Here is a 15,588-nt window from a genome sequence, read left to right as displayed (position 1 = left end):
CTCTTACTTGCAGTCTCTCGGTTTGCAGCCACACCTCGTTTCGCTCCACGCGCGTATCGGCGCGGATGCTCGGGGTGAGGTGGTGGTCCGCTGCCTTCCCCTGGGGAAGGGCGCAGGCTCCCGCCCCAGCCCAGGGGCCGGGAGGAGAACAGACCAGGAGGGAGATACCGTCACCTGCGTGGAATTTGACGGATTGAAATTAAGAGGCACGGACGGATCGGACGTCCTCGCGGCTGGATGCAGACGGGGATCTCGTCAGCCCTTCCCCACCCTGCGATCGCTGCTCTTACCCGCTCCCCACGTCCTGGCGTAAACACTTGGACCTCCCAAGTAAACAAGCCGAAGACGCAACGAGCTGCCGGCGTTCTGCCCGCGGGCGAGCCCTGCCGTTCCGAAACCAGAGGTTTAACCCCGCGTCCCTCCTGAAATGCTTGAACGCGTTAATAAGTTCATTTAAATACTCCGGGATAACCCAAGCAGCTGGTGGATTGCTACCTTCCGGGAGGAGAAAAGGGAGATTTGGATCGCAAACTTGAATGGTGTTGCCCCTAATTCTGGATTAAAAAAATCCGCGGGAGTGTTGCTCGGCAGCCTGGGGCACGGTGCGGGGCGAGTCCCATCGCACCCGGGTCTCTCCTGGTTCTGGCTGTTCCCCAAAGCCACTCACGGTGATCTGCAACAAGGTGAAGAAATGTGGCTTCGCCGACAGCCCACGCTGCGGAACCGCTTGTTTGGAGGGAGAGAGGGAAGAAGGGCACGGTTCCTGCTCTAGAACAAATCCCAGCTTGAAGGGAGGGCAAAAATACGTTCGTTTGGGTTTTTCCAGCTCGGGTTTCCATATGTATTATCAAGGGCAAGAGCACAACAGTAACGCGGCATTCGTGCGTGTGCTGGATCGAGCCCTCGGCGTTTGTCTGTCTGTGACGCTAAGGTGGAAACCCCCCGATCCTCGCCGAGCATCCCAGCCTCCTCCTGCCAGAAACACGCCGCTCGCCGTTCCCAGGCGTCCTCCGCCGCCGGCTGAGCTACAGCGAGTGGGGAGACGCTGTTTCAAGGAAGAAGCGACGGTTGCTGTCTGGCTGTGCTCTGCGGCGCCTTCCCGATGGAGGCCCCTGAATTTGCCGAGGATGAGAAGTGGTTTGTTCTGGGTGAAAGCAGGAATTAACTCGTTTTGGCGTCGCAAAACCCGTTTTCGGCGCTGCGGAGGAGCGTCCCGCAGGTCCTGCTGACAGCGAGCGGGCGGCAGAGCAGCGAGGAGGAGGTTACAGCACCGGGCGCAGCCTCTCCCCTGCGAGGGAAGCCTTGTTCTACGAGCGGATCTGCACCGAGAGCAGCGCGGGCAGAGCCGGCTCCCCCCAGCCCACCTCTCCCGGCTCCGCTGGATGCGCCCGGGTCGGCGTTGACCTGCACCCTCTGCTGTGTTCACAGACGGGTGAAATGTTTGACCCTCATCGGGGCTGGGGGGATTTTATGGGGTCCTTTACGAGCTGCTTTTGAGCTTCTAGAACTGGAAAATGTCTGAATTTCTCAATACGCGAGTTCAGGAGCCGGTTTAATTCAAGCTATTTCATTTTCCTCAAAGCTGTTGAATTGCTGTGCTAGAGAAGGCTCTTGCCGAGGAAGTCTCTTGTGAAACTGCAGTGCAGGCTATTAACGCGAGGCTGTTTCGGTACCAAAACCATCAGGCTACGGTGGATTGAAGTGGTAGAAGATGACAATATCCGGACCCTGCAGGCTCCGGGGGGCAGCTGGACCAGGTGACGTTGTAGAGGGGTCCCGTACTGCAGGTTCGCATCTCGAAAGTCCCGGAGGGAATTCTGTCGTGCTGATTTAGACGTTGCTGGCAGCTGGCGGGTTAAGTGCACTACACTCCGCCCTGAAAAACTCCTGGTTCAGGGAAATGCAGCCACTGGAAATTATAGGTCTGCTGCTCCCAGCTGCCCCCGGGCAGAGGCTGAGCCCCTCGGGGGAGGAGGAGGAGGAGGAGGCGGCCCTTTGGGTAGTGGTGAAACACCTCACCTCCAGAGGGGGGAGGATTTGAATCCCTCCTGATGGCTGCTGCAATACTGCCCACAACCTGTTCTATTCCCGTTCCCCATCAGCTACAAAAGAGCCTGCCCTTGGCTTGACCGGCTCTGAACCCCCAGCTCTGCTCCCCGCCAAGGGGGTCCCCTCATCCCCTTGGGAGCAAAGAGGCTCGGGGGTTCGTCTCCATCTCACGAATCCTTGGCCCGGTCCCAGAAGCGGTAGCGTGATGCGGCCGCCGCGTAACAGCGGGGTGGGATTGCATCAGCTCCCGCGTGGGAGCCGGCCGCGGGGTCTCGCCTCGCTTCAGAAGGTGGGAGCTGCTCCCCCCTCGGCTGCACCCTTATGTGCTGCACCCTCGTGCTGTCCTCAGCCAGGGAGAGGAGAAAAGCTTAGGCTGTGATCAATGCAGCCAAAGAAGAGAAAGTTTGGCTCTTTAAACACCTTCTTTGCTATTAAATTATAAACGATGGACAACGGAGCCCCTCTTTGTCATTACAGCCACAGCAGGTTTAAGGCGTACCGGGCAGAGATATATAAAAACCCTTTTAAACACAAGTAAAACATTAAAAAGCTGTTTTTCATGTCAATTCCCCGCTCCCCTCTCCGGACTTCGGCAGCAATGGGGAAGGAGGCCATCAATGGGTTTTAGGCTGACCCAGACTGGAGCAAATGGGACGGTTCGGAGCGGGGTGGGTGGCCGAGGGGGTGCTGGACCCAGCCAGGCCAGCTTCCTCCAGGCGAATCGGATGGGAGTATTGAGATACTGCTTAGCAAAAGCCTAATAATTGCCTTAATGATGATTATTTGAATAAGGAATTCTATTCCCAAGGACAAAAGTTCTTTATTTAAAAAGGAATTTGCCAGCCCAAGCTGTGAAACAATGACTTCTGAGGACTTTCGTTTGTTCCCTTTTTGCAGTAATAAAGCCTCACTTTTAAGTCAGGCTTAAAAGCTCGGCACACCAGCCCTTGGGTGCTCTTCCCGGTGACCATCGTCCTGCAGAGAAAGGACCGACTCCTTGAAGTCTCCTCCTAAAATTAGCGCCAGGTCGGAGCCTCCTGCTCTGCTAATTACAGGTCTGTGAGACAAGTGGGTGGCGTGCTACGAAACCGGCTTCTCCCGCGTTTCCGAACAGCCGGATGGAGCTGTTTGATGGGATTTACGAGGTTCTGAGTTGACAGCCCTAGAGAAGGGCAAAACCAATGTTTATGGGTTCAGGCGGTACGTGGAAACCTCATCAAACATGTTCCTTCCTCCTATGACGTGGAAATAACCCCATTTATGCAACCCCCCAGTCCCGGCACTCAGCCCTGTGCCCATCACCCGAGCTCGGGGCGGCTCCAGGGACTCGTCCCCCAGCTCCGGCTGCTCCAAAGACCCCGACCCCGCTCGTGCACCATCCTCGGCGTGAGCCAGCTCCTCCCGAAGCGGATGCTGCGTGGTGCCCCTGTCACCCCAGGCTCTCATACTGGGGGAACTCAGGATTCAGGGGGGATCTTGACCCCCTGTCGAGGTAAGACCCCGACCCACGGCAGCCCCTCTTTGCTGGGCGGCTCTTTTCCTTCTATCAAGGAACATTATTCCCAGCAGTTCCCACGTCGTGCTGCTGCTCCTGTGCCACCAGGACCGGACGCCTGGCTTTTTGAGAGCCTTGCAGGCAGGGAGGTGGCACCGCGGGGCGTTCCGCCGGTGCGGGGTGTTGCTCCAGCCCGTCCCCCAGCACCCTCCTCCCCGCTGCAGGGGAGGCAAGAGCAAAACCCGATGGTTTTGCACCTTCTGGCAATTAACAGGCATGAAACGTCCTGGGATGCCTTTGCACGGAGCTAGTGGTGGGACAGAGATTTGGCCCCATTTTTCCCTGTGGATGGAGGGTCCCTCAGACTGGAGCTCCCCCACCCCAGCCCGGGAGCCCTCGGCCCGGGGGGTCTCAGGATCCTGCAACGCCACCGGACCCGGGTGGAGTTAAATGCAGAAGTTTGGCTTCCGAGGTGGATGGGAGCCGGGAGCTTTGGGCTGCTCGACGATGGGGTTTTTCCCTTTGTAAATGAGCTGACTGGTCTGCTTTTCTCCTCCCTCCCCGTCCGCAGCCAGGCTGGATCAGGGAACACGCGTAGGTGTCCTGCCAAAGTCACGCCGGCTTCGTTAGGGTAATTTGCTAGCAGAAAAATCCCCAGGTAAGCATTAAATACTCTGAACCCAGCAACCAAAACCCTGTCTGCTGGGAAATGAGGCTGAATTTCTTCCTCTTCCCTTTCCCCTCGTCCGGCATCTTTAATTCCCGTTAATTCATCTTTAACCTCCCACCCCCCAGATGTGGCTTTGGGGGTTTTCTCCAGGATTTCCTTGGTGCGTGTGGTGGGGCTGGAGCATCCGCAGAGTCCAGAGCTGATCCGAGCCATGGCCTCGGTGATTTCCTGCTTAAATTACATCCTCCCCCCAAAAAAGAAACAAACCTGTGCTGCCTCCCCCAAAAAAGAAACAAACCTGTGCTGCCTCCCCAACCCCTCCACACCTTCATTTCCTTGGCTCATTACCTCAGTGAGCTTAATCACCAGCCAGCGATGGCTTTCTATGCTCCCAGAGTGGGGAAAACAAAGGGAATGGGAGGTTTCCATCAGCCCAGGCTTGGTGGGGAGCAGCTGTCGCAGGGGTGGCCCCCCCAGGGGTGCAGCCTCTTCTCTGGAGCACCCTCAAAGGGAAAAAAACTCAGAGTCCCGGGGGAGCAGGAGCTCAGAGCCTGACCCCGAGCACGTGGGGCCCGTTGGGGTGATGAAGGGACCAGACGGGGGGGGGGAACGGCTCCCGCCGTGGGAGCGGGGACCCCCCAGGGAAGCCGTAGCTCCGAAGCGGCAGCGGAGGGGGCTGAGGTCTGACTGCTCCGGCTGGGTTCGGTGCTCCGAGCGTGAGCAAGGCCAACAGCCAGGGAGCGAAGGGACGGTTTTGTTTTCCCAACAGGCCACGAAGCTGCTGGAGACCTGGATTTGTGGTTGTGCCCAAAGGTGCAGCTTATCCCAGGGGCACCCACAGGGAAAGCACGTGGACGGGGAGAGAACACCCGTGTTTCCCCCCTGAGATGTGCTTCCCCGGCGGACGTCGGTGCGAATCACGGGTCACCATTGGCTTTGACTCCCATCTCTGCAAAAGCAGGGGCAAGACGAGGCCCAGAGCCAGCAAGGGGGTCAGGGAGCGGCTGCTCCTTCCCCCGTGAGGGGCTTTGCCCACATTTCGGCTCAGTTCTCCTGCAAATTCGGTTGCAATTAAATGATTCAGTACCGGGGAAGCCAAGCAAGTTGGTCTGCTCCTATAGAGGCTGAACAAGCTGCAACAGATGCAGAGGAAGACCCTGGCTCTGCACGCTGGCTCTAACGAACCCACAGGGTTGCTCAACATGGGCCGAGGAGCAGGAGGCTTTCAGCTTTCCCACATCCACCGGTGCATCCCGTGAGGACCACGGCCATCCCTGGGCTCACCCCGTGTCCTCCCTGTCCCACCCCCAGCCCAGGTGCTCCCGGTTGCAGCGGGGCCAAGCCTCCAAGGGCAGGATTTGGGCTAGGATCCTCCCCCATCTCATGGCTCTCATGGGCATCTGGGAGCAAAGCGGTGCTGGGGAAAGCCGGGAGCTGCCCGTGGGGCTCAGCCCAAGCGACCCCCCTCCACAGGGTGCCCGTTCCCCCCACCCGGGGCTGCCCCCAGCATCTCGGCAGCGCCTGCCCAGTGGCCTCAGCCACGCCATCTGCAAAATTATTAAGTCCCAGCAGCAGCTGAGGGATTACGGCCACCGATTAGAGCTTAAGACAAGAGTGACCTTGATCTTGAAACAACCGAGGGTTTACAGAACCGGGGGTGCAAGGAAAACCACCCCTGGGGGGTGCGGGATGCTGCGGGGGTCCTCGCCCTGCTCCTGCTCCAGGACCCCCGGGGCTGGGGTGTTGCACAGATGCAATGGTGGGTGCTGGCTGCGGTGCCACCCATAGCTGTGGGAGCCTTTGGGCAGAGGGGACAGAGCACAGCCAGGGCTTGGGGTGCGAGGGGCTGGGGGGAGCGCGCTGCTGGGCCTGTTCAGCGGTGGGGGCACGCTCCAGCGTGAGCACGTTTTTTGGTGCACGCTTCCCATTGGGTGCATGCTTTTTAGTGCACACTTACTAGCATGTGCTCGCCCGTGGCTGTGCTCTTGGTGCACGCTTGCTGGTAGGAGCACGCTTGAAGGTGCGTGCTTAACCACGGCTGCTCTTGGTGCACGCTTGCAAAGTGGGTGCACGCTTTTGGGCGCGCATTTGCAAAGTGGGTGCACGCTTTTGGGTGCGCATTTGCAAAGTGGGTGCACGCTTTTGGGTGCGCATTTGCAAAGTGGGTGCACGCTTGCAAAGTGGGTGCACGCTTTTGGGCGCGCATTTGCAAAGTGGGTGCATGCTTTTTGGCACACGTTTGCTGCTGGGTACATGCTTTTAGATGCACGCTTGAGGGTGCGGGTGCACCCGGCGGGGGGCTGCCTGCCAAGGGATGCACCCCATCGTTCGTCCCCCGCCCCCCGGTAGCTCCCACAGCCGCCCCGCCCGGCCGCACCCCGCCGGGGGTTTAGTCCCCGGGGGTTGGGGAGCGTGTACCCGGGACGAGGTGTGCACCGGAGGGGGGGTTTGAAGAGCGTGCACCGGGACCGGGCGTGCACGGGGAGTGCGTGCGGGAGCCCTGCCCCGGTACCGGGCGTGCACGCAGGGGCTAAGCACCCCCGGGTGCAGGATCCATGCACGGAGCGCAGCGGGCTCCCCATGATGTCCCCACCCCCTGCCCAGGCTCTCGGCGACAGGTCACGACCGCAGCCACCTCCGGACCGGCCAGGGTGCGACCCACCTTTTCCCACCTCCTGCGTTGCCCCTTTAAGACGGGGCCGGGCCGGGACACACCTTTTCCGGCCGCCTGCGTTGCCCCTTTAAGACGCGGCCGGCAGGCGCTGTCACGTGGTGCCCTCCGCCTAGCGCGTTTCCGGTGAGCGCGGCGGAAGTGGGGGGCGCGCGGCCGCCGTGATGGCGGCGCCGAAGGTGAAGCAGGACATGGCGCCGCCGGGCGGGTACGGGCCCATCGACTACAAACGGCACCTCCCGCGCCGCGGCCTCTCAGGTGGGGAGCGGGGCCGGGCCGGGCCTGGGAGGCCCCGCGCCGGAGGGGCCCAGCCCGGTGTGTCCCCGGTGTGTCCCCGGTGTGTCCCCGGTGTGTCCCCGGTGTGTCCCCGGTGTGTCCCCGGTGTGTCCCCGGTGTGTCCCCGGTGTGTCCCCGTGCCGCTCCTCACCTGCTCCCCACCCCCCCCTGCAGGCTACAGCCTCTTCGCGCTCGGTATCGGCAGCCTCCTGCTGGGCTACTACACCCTCATCAAGTGGAACCGGGAGCGCAGGTGCCGCCCCCACCCCGTCCCGGGGCTCCTCCCGATCCCTCCCCGATGTCGTCCCCCCCCGCCTGCCTCCTGCCCCGGGCTCTCACCGGTTGTGGCATCTCCTTCCCCATCCCCGGGATTGTGCTCCAGCCCCCCACGATGCTTCCCCACCCCCTCCGGTGCTCCCCGTCCTGGGGCTCCTCCCGTCCCTCTCGGTGTCGTTCGCCTCCTCCCTCCCGCGCCTCCCCTCTCCTGCCCCGGGGTCTCACCGGTTGTGGCTCCTCCTTCCCCATCCCCGGGACTCTGCTCCGGTTCCTCTGGCCGTCTCCGGTGTGTCCCCCCTCGCCTCCCGGTGCCCCACTGGGCTCTGACACCCCTGTCCCGTCCCTCCCCGTCCCGTCCCCGCGCAGGCGGCTGCTCATCGAGGACCTGGAGGCGCGCATCGCCCTGATGCCGCTGCTGCAGGCCGAGTCGGACCGCAGGTACGGGGGGTTCCGGGGGGGTCCCACTGGGCATCACGGCCCTGCGCCCCGGGCTCAGCCTTCCCGTGCCCTGCAGGACCCTCCGCCTGCTGCGGCAGAACCTGGATGAGGAGGCCAAAATCATGAAGGATGTTCCTGGTTGGAAGGTTTGTGACTCCCAGGTGCTCGGGGTGGGGCCGTGCCAGAGGCTCCCCCTCGGTGGTCCCTGAGGAACCGGCTGTTGTGGCGGGCTGGGGTCTGTGTCAGACCTCTTGGGAAGCTCGGGTTGTGGGGGCTTGAAGAAGCGCCCCAAGAATCAGCAGTGCAGGGGGCTGTGCTGAGGGGTAAAGCTTATGTGCCCCCCCATCGGTGCTTAGAGCCGGGGTGGGGGCACGGTGCGCCCATCCCTGTCCAGCGCTCTCTCCCCACCCAGGTCGGCGAGTCCCTGTTCCACACCGACCGCTGGGTGCCCCCAACGGTGGACGAGCTCTACTACCTGCGCCCCACCAGCGAGATGGACAACGAGAAGTTCGGGCTGCAGTATTACGTCTGAGGCGCGGCGCTTCCCGAGCTGCCGGTTCCCCCCTCCCGGTGCCGCGGGGCAGGCAGCCGTGGCTGCCGCCTGTTCCGCTATCTGTTATTAAAACCACACGGATCCGTGGTGTCAGACACTGTGTCACTTGTCTTCTTGCATGGTTCCGTATCCCCCAGGGGGGAATTTTCACCCTTCCCGGGGCACTTGCTGCGCTTCCCATCTCGTGTGTGTCTGGGGATCCTGACTCTTGCTCCCGGAGCCGTGGATTGGGGTGGGAACATGGGAAAAGGCTACGAGAGGTGGCCGGTCGCTGAATGGCTGAGCCAGGCTGTGCTCCAGCCACTGTAAAGCACCCTGGAGGGGCCAGGTACCTGCACCCCCTGCTGTGCCCATCCCCTGCGGTGGGGGCTTGTCCCTTGGTGTCACCCATGGGGTGGGGGGGGTCAGGGGGAAGCAGCCCTGCAGGCTCTGAGCTCGCCCTGGGGTGGTTGGTGCCGCAGATGTGGCTTCTAGCAGGGTGAAAACCATCGATTTTTGAGCCTTTGACGTCTTCCCGTTGCTGGGAGGAGGGAAGGTGCCTCTCGGGGGGGTGCGGGGTGCGGGGGGGGTGCTCTGCGAGGGGCAGGGGGGCGGGGGCAGCCAGAGCCACCTCCCCCGGGCGGCACCGCGAAGCGCCGGGGGGGGCCGAGCCGCCGCCGCTCCCGCAGGGCTCCGCCGCTGCCCCGTCCCGCTGCCCGGTATGAGCTCCGCGCCCGGTCCCGCCCGGGAGCCCCCCCGGTACCTCAGGTGAGTCCGGGACCCCCGGGGAACACCCTCCCGGACGGCGCCTTGGGAGCACTGGGATGGGGGTACTGGGGTCCCGCCGCCCCTGCGCCCACAGCCGAGACCACCCAGCCGGTCCCCACGACCCCGGCGCACCCGGCGCTGGTCGCCGCTGCCTGCAGGGACGTGGCCGGTGCTGGGTCCCCGCGGGATGTGGTGGGGACCCCGGGAGGGCGCCGGGAGCTCCCGCGGCCCCGGTGGTGGGACGGGATCCTCCGCTGCCCCGGGACCCCCACCTCGGGGCGGCTCCTGCCCTCTCTGATGCTGCCGGGGGGGCGATACGGCGCCTCCGGCCCCCGCGCTGTCCCCACGCGTGTCCCCCGGGACAGTGGGTCCCCCGGGGCGATCCCACCCCGGCTTCTCGCACCCCCGAGCCGCGGGGGCGAGGGCGGGGGGGGTTGTGGTACCCAAATAGCCTCGGTTGCCAGAGCAACTGCATCCCGGGTCTCCATGGCTGCGGCAGGGATGTCTCCGGCAGCCACGTCCCCAGCGCGGGGAGCGGAGTGGGGGTGACACGCCGGGGGTCCCCCCGGTCCGGGCTGGTGTCTCCGGTGTCCCTGCGCTTGCACCCCGCACGGTGGGGTCCCGCAGCCGAGCTGTGCCAGGGAGGGACAAGCGGTGGGCACGGAGCCGGGATGCAGAGGAGGGATGTGGAGCGGGGATGCGGAGCCTGGGGTGCAGAGCTTGGGGCGCCCCACTCTTGGGGCCGGGGTACAGGAGGGGATGCAGGAGGGACACTCTCGAGCCCCTCATCCACTGGCTCCCCTGCCTCCTGCTCCCCACAAGGTCTCTGCCCCATCAGCGCAGCGGCAGCCCCAGCCATCCACCGTCCGCTCTGGGAGGCACCAGTAACTTGGTTGAACTGGGTTGGACCGGGCTTTGCTGGGTCTCCCCTGGGCTCTGAGGGGCACCTACCCCTACGCAGGGGACAGGGGCAGCGTTTCCCCCCGCGCTGCGTCCCCGGGCCCTGGAGCAAAGCCAAGCTGCAAAGCCCAGGGCGAGCGGGGAGGGCTGGTAGCAAACATGCACCCCAGAGCTTTTGGAGGGGGGACACGCTGTTCCCTGGGGGGGCAGCGAGCCAGGACCCAGGGAGCTCCGCGACATCCCCCCTCCCCAGGGACAATGCCAGGACAGCGGGAGCCAGCCCGGGCCGGGGCCCAGGTTTCCCTGCCAGCAGCGATTACGGGCAATGTTCTCCCCTGGAGCAGATGTAGGGAATTTTGTCAGAGCCGAAACGTGCCTTTTGTTGGGCGCCCGACAACACAGCTGCGCCGGGCCCTGCTCAGCTCTGCCAGCCCTGGCACGGGAGCGGGGCCCGGGGGCCGGATTTGGCCCCTTTCCCCCCCCCATTTGCACCCAGGACCCTGCTGTGGGGCCGGGGCTGGGCTGGGACTCACTAGAGGGCACCAAAGGATTGGGGACAGGGCTGGGACGGGACAGGATGGGATGGATGGGATGGGAAAGGATAAGATGGGATGGGGCAGGATGAGGTTATTCTGGGTGTCTGTGGGGTCAGCCAGGACATGTGGGGGGGTCTGTGGGGTCAGCCAGGATGGCCAGAGGATGCAGGGGCAATGGCATCTGTCAGCACAGCCAGGGGTTGGGGTCTGCAGGGTCTGTGAGATCTGCCAGAGTGACCTGGGGGTCTCTGGGTCTGTTAGGACATGCAGGGGATGGGGTGGGATGGGGTCAGCCAGGACGGCTGGGGCATAGGGGCCTCCCTGGGGTCTGCCAGAATGACCAGGGGATGTCGGATACAAATAGTCCCTGGGGGCTGCCAGGACACCCAGGGGACAGCGTAGTGCAGGGTCTGCTGGGACATGGGGGCTCTGGGGGATGCCAGGACACCCAGGGGATGTGGCTGGTCCATGGGGTCAGCCTGGACTGTGTGGGACCCCGCTGCAGCAAGGGACACAGCAGGACCCCGGCCCATAACCCCTCCAGCTCCCGGGGCTGGTAGCACCACACTATTCCTACATGTGGTGGGAGAGGCTGGTGGGTCCCCTCCCACAGCTGGGACCAAGAGAGGTGTGAGTGTGCACCCCCAAACCAGGAGCATGGCCGGGGCACCCCAGCTCCCCCACAGGGCTGTGGGTTTTCACCCCTGGGCTGCCGGGATCCTGACTCCAGCCTCTCCTGGGGGCCAAACTTCACCGTCCTTTCCATAACAAGCGCAGCGGCGGCACGCTGGATCGGCACACGCTGTTCCCATCCGCAGCGCAGGTGAGCCAACAGATGTGAGCAATTATTGTCCAATTTGGAGGCTCCCCGACCCTGCCAACTTTTGGGCTCGGCAGCGAAGGAACAACCGCAGCATTGTTCGCCTTTATATAACAGCCCGATCCCCACGAGCCGGGGCTGCTGCCAGGGCCATGCCTCGCACGAAACACAGCCCCCCACCCTGTGGTGAGAGGCCCCCAAATCTGCTGGCCGGGCACGTTCCAAGCCCCGCACCGCTGGCTGTGCCCATCGTCAGCCCTGCGAGCCCCCAGCCCGCTCACCCGGGACACCCGAGCGTCCACTGCCCCACACCCTTGTGGCATAGCGGGGTCCCGAGGGGCTCGGTGCCAGGGGTGGGGGGTCATCCCCATCCTCACTTGCTCTGCTCCCCCTGCAGCAAGGCGGAGGCGGAGGCCATCGAGAAGGAGCTGCTGGAGGATTACCGGTTCGGGCGGCAGCAGCTGATCGAGATCTGGGGACATGCCTGTGCCATGGCTGTGACCAAGGTGAGGTGACCTGTGAGGCTGGGGACACCCCGCTGGGGCCGGGGGCTTTGCTGCCGGCTGCTCTCCCACCCTCATCCCACCCTGTCCCCCTGCGTGGCTTTTCCCACCCCTGGCTGCGGTCACCCTCTTGCCCCAGAGCAAGGTGTGGGGATGGGACAGGGGACACGGGGCTCGTGGCAGAGCCCAGCGGGAAGCGATGCTCTGGCCATGCCAGGGCTGGAGCCTCTCCCTGGGTGGGTTGTTTTGCATCCCTCTGCCACCCTTCCTTATTTCCCCTGGGGTGAATTGGGCTCACCCGAGGCCGTGGGTTACACCCTCCGCAGGAGGGGGGTGCTCAGCCCTTCCCTGGGGTGTCGGCACTGCCAGGCACCGGCTGCCCTTGCTGTGTGCGGGGAGGAGGGTGCTGGGGGGCTCCCCAGGGCCCCCCAAGCCCAGGCGCTGCTCTCCTGTTGCTGGAAGCCCCAACTGCTCATGCTGGATGTGAGGAGGAGGAGGAGGAGGAGGAGGCAGCAGCAGGGCTCTGGGCAGCGGAGGTGCAGCATCAAGGGCAGCCTTGTGCCTCAGAGGCCAGCGAGCTCCGCGCCCACCTGGCTCAGATTTTCCGTTGGAGGTGTCTGGACCATTTTCTGCCCTCCCTTTCTCTAAGGGCAGAGGAGTTGCCTGAGGAGGGGAAATATTTGGGTGTTGGAGCTTCTCTGGATCCTGGTGCTGCCTCAGGGCTGGTCCTGGTCCCATGGTGTGGGGCTGCCCACCCCTCCAGGGACCCCCATCTCGCAGCATCCCCAGCTCCACCGCCAGCCCCTGCTGGGGAGAGCTGGGCTGAGCATCCTCCTCATAGGGCTGAGCATCCTCCTCTTCCTCGTGGGGCTGAACCCGGGAGAGCATCCATAGACCCCAGCTTGGGTGTCCCCCCCTCCCAGCCAGGGTCCCCAGCATCGTCCCCTCCCAGCACGTCCCGGGGAGCTACAAGGCAGCTGGCAGCAGGGCCGGTGCTGGGGCAAGGCCAGGGCCAGGCAAGTGCGGCTTTGTCCAGCGCCCCAGTGGCTGCGAGCAGGCCGTGCCGCTCAGGTCTCTGGCGGTTGGATGGGACTGGGAGCCAGGCACCGTGAGCAGGAAAAAAATCCGTCAACGGATAAACAGAGCCTCCCTTTGCAGGCTGCTGGTATGTGGAGCGCGTGGCCGCCTCCCTGCAGGCTGGCAGGGAGCCCCGTCCTACCACGGGCATCATCCCTGTCCTGAGCATCGTCCTCGTCCCACCGTGGGCATCATCCCCATCCCTCTGTGGGCACCATCGGCTTCCCACCGTGGGCATCATCCCCATCCCTCTGTGGGCACCGTCGGCTTCCCACCGTGGGCATCATCCCCATCCCTCTGTGGGCACCGTCGGCTTCCCACCGTGGGCATCAATCCCATCCCTCTGTGGGCACCGTTGGCTTCCCACCGTGGGCATCATCCCCATCCCTCTGTGGGCACCGTCGGCTTCCCACCATCGGCATCATCCCCATCCTACCACAGGCCCTGTCCTGCCCTGGCTGCCATCCCCATCCTGCCATGGGTGCTGTCCCCATCCCACCTTGTGCATCATCCCCATCCCACCACGCACCGTGCTGCCCACCCAGCAGCACATGCCTGCCACGGGCCCATTTGCCCCTCGAGCCCTGGTCCCTCTGCCCCCGCCCCGTCCCTGGTGCTGGGTGCCATCCCCAGGGCCGACCTGGGGGGACAAGGCTTGGCAGCAGCGTGACATCCCCGTCTCCTCTCGGCAGGCCTTCCCGCTGCCCTCCCTGCCGCGGAAGCAGCCCACGGTGCTGGTGGTGTGCGGCCCGGCGCAGAACGGGGCCATCGGGCTGGTGTGCGCCCGGCACCTGCGGATCTTTGTAGGTATCTTCCTCCTCCCTTCCTCCTCCTCCTCCTCTTCATCCCTGAGCAGTGCCAGGATCCAACACCACATCCCCGCTTTCCACCGTGCAGGACTACGAGCCCACCATCTTCTACCCCAAACGCTCCCCGGACCCCCTGTACCGGGATTTCACGACGCAGTGCGAGAAGATGGACATCCCCTTCCTCTCCTACCTCCCCACCGAGGTGAGCCCCCCCGAGCCGCCACCGCCGCGCTCACCGGCTGACGTGGTTGAGTTTATTATTCTTTTTTATTCCTTCCCCGCCCGCCTCCGGCTCTGCTGGGAGCCCGGGGATGCCATGAAATCCAGCGGCGGCTGCCGCGGCCCCGCCAGCCACCGGCTCTGTTGTTGTTGGAAGCGCCGGGGCTCGGCGAGAGGAATGTGACCCAAAAGCGCTGCCCTGGCCGAGGCCGCGCGTCTCGGCGTGCCGGGCTCTGCCCCGCCACCGCGCCCCTCGTCCCCCCTCCCCACCTCGGCTGGGGGGCCCGTTTTTTGGCGGTAGCTGCTGGGTGAGTCTATTTAGGCAGGAAGACGGGATCCCCACGTGGGGCTCGGTGCCTGTCCCATGGCAGGGGTGGCCGGGGGACCCCCCCGCAGCCGCTGCCCACCATGTGTCCCCCCCAGGTGCAGCTGATCAATGACGCCTACAACGCCGTGGTGGACGCCGTGCTGGGAGCCGAGGCGGAGGCAGGCGGGGGGAGGGAGCCCTGCGCTGCCATTCTGAGCACCCTGAAGCACATCCGCATCCCCATCATCAGCCTGGACGTGCCCTCAGGTCCGGCACCGCGCTCAGCCCCCTGGGCAGGATAGGAGCCACCCCCCCCCGGGGTGCTTGTCACCCTGCCCACCACAGCACCACCCTGGGCTCGGTGCCTGGGTGACCGGGGAGCCCCTGCGGTGCCCTCCCAGGGTGGGGACAGCCCTGGGGACCCCCTGCTCTCCCCCCGCCCCGACCTGGCAGCATCCCCGCCAGGAGCCAGGGCTGGCAGCCGCTCCTCACGGATGCATTTCAGGGCATCCACGATAAATAACAAACTCCCTGAACTGAGACATGATGTAATTTGAAAACACCCGGGTGTCTGGTGGCCAGGCCTGGAATTGCCATCACCCCCCTACGCCCCCCCCCGCCGCGTCCACCCCCGCCGCAGGAGCAAACAGGAGCCCTCGGCACGGCCGCGGTGAATCCCCAGCAAGAAAAACCCCGCACGGTGCCAGGATGCGGCCGGAGCCGCGTAGGGTGGCAATGCTGGGTCGGGGACACACACACGCACCCCATCCTCCCCGTGCCCTTCCCATCTCCACCGCCCCAGAGCATCCTCCACCAGCGCACCGGCTCTGGGCCGCCAGCAGCACCGTGTCCCCCGGGGCCACCCCCATGACCCCCTTCCCCGTGTCTTTTTTGCCATCGCAGGGTGGGATGTGGAGGCCGGGAGCAGCGGCGGGATCAGCCCCGACGTCCTGGTGTCGCTGTCAGCGCCCAAGCAGTGCGCCCGCCGCTTCCTGGGCCGCCAGCACTTCGTGGCCGGTCGATTCCTCCCCTACGACGTGCAGAAGAAGTTTGAGCTCAACCCGCCCGAGTACCCCGGCACCGAGTGCGTGGTGGCCCTGTGAGCCCCCCGGGAATAAAGCGCTTGGTGGCTCTTCCCCGGGGTCGGTGTCTGCTTGGGGGCGTGGGGTGAGGGGACGGTGGCCTCCTGGCAGGGTTTGGGGTGGGACCTTGTGCCGGGACTCGGCCCCACGCCCTGTTCAC

General features: G+C 64.6%; 2 protein-coding genes and 1 long non-coding RNA gene across 3 annotated transcripts; 2 read left to right on the top strand and 1 right to left on the bottom strand.

The window, feature by feature from the left end:
- Positions 1 to 3,230: 3,230 nt before the first annotated feature.
- Positions 3,231 to 7,016, bottom strand: LOC135316331 (uncharacterized). The gene is made up of 3 exons (XR_010375718.1): positions 6,877 to 7,016; positions 4,513 to 5,267; positions 3,231 to 4,481 (listed from the first exon to the last, which is right to left on the bottom strand). It is a non-coding gene; the product is annotated as an uncharacterized LOC135316331 (long non-coding RNA).
- On the top strand, positions 6,986 to 8,523 carry NDUFA13 (NADH:ubiquinone oxidoreductase subunit A13). Its single transcript, XM_064469510.1, has 5 exons — positions 6,986 to 7,143; positions 7,336 to 7,414; positions 7,804 to 7,875; positions 7,952 to 8,021; positions 8,288 to 8,523. Exons 1-5 carry the CDS (start codon positions 7,050 to 7,052, stop codon positions 8,405 to 8,407), a joined length of 435 nt encoding a protein of 144 aa, XP_064325580.1. The 5' UTR covers positions 6,986 to 7,049; the 3' UTR covers positions 8,408 to 8,523.
- Positions 8,524 to 9,128: 605 nt separating this feature from the next.
- On the top strand, positions 9,129 to 15,476 carry YJEFN3 (YjeF N-terminal domain containing 3). The gene is made up of 6 exons (XM_064469901.1): positions 9,129 to 9,175; positions 11,829 to 11,937; positions 13,704 to 13,814; positions 13,909 to 14,022; positions 14,463 to 14,613; positions 15,250 to 15,476. Exons 1-6 carry the CDS (start codon positions 9,129 to 9,131, stop codon positions 15,447 to 15,449), a joined length of 732 nt encoding a protein of 243 aa, XP_064325971.1. The 3' UTR covers positions 15,450 to 15,476.
- Positions 15,477 to 15,588: the final 112 nt, after the last annotated feature.

Source organism: Phalacrocorax carbo, chromosome 19 (genome assembly GCF_963921805.1).
Source record: "Phalacrocorax carbo chromosome 19, bPhaCar2.1, whole genome shotgun sequence".
Lineage (NCBI taxonomy): Eukaryota > Metazoa > Chordata > Aves > Suliformes > Phalacrocoracidae > Phalacrocorax > Phalacrocorax carbo.
This window is presented reverse-complemented; position numbering and strand designations above follow the sequence as displayed.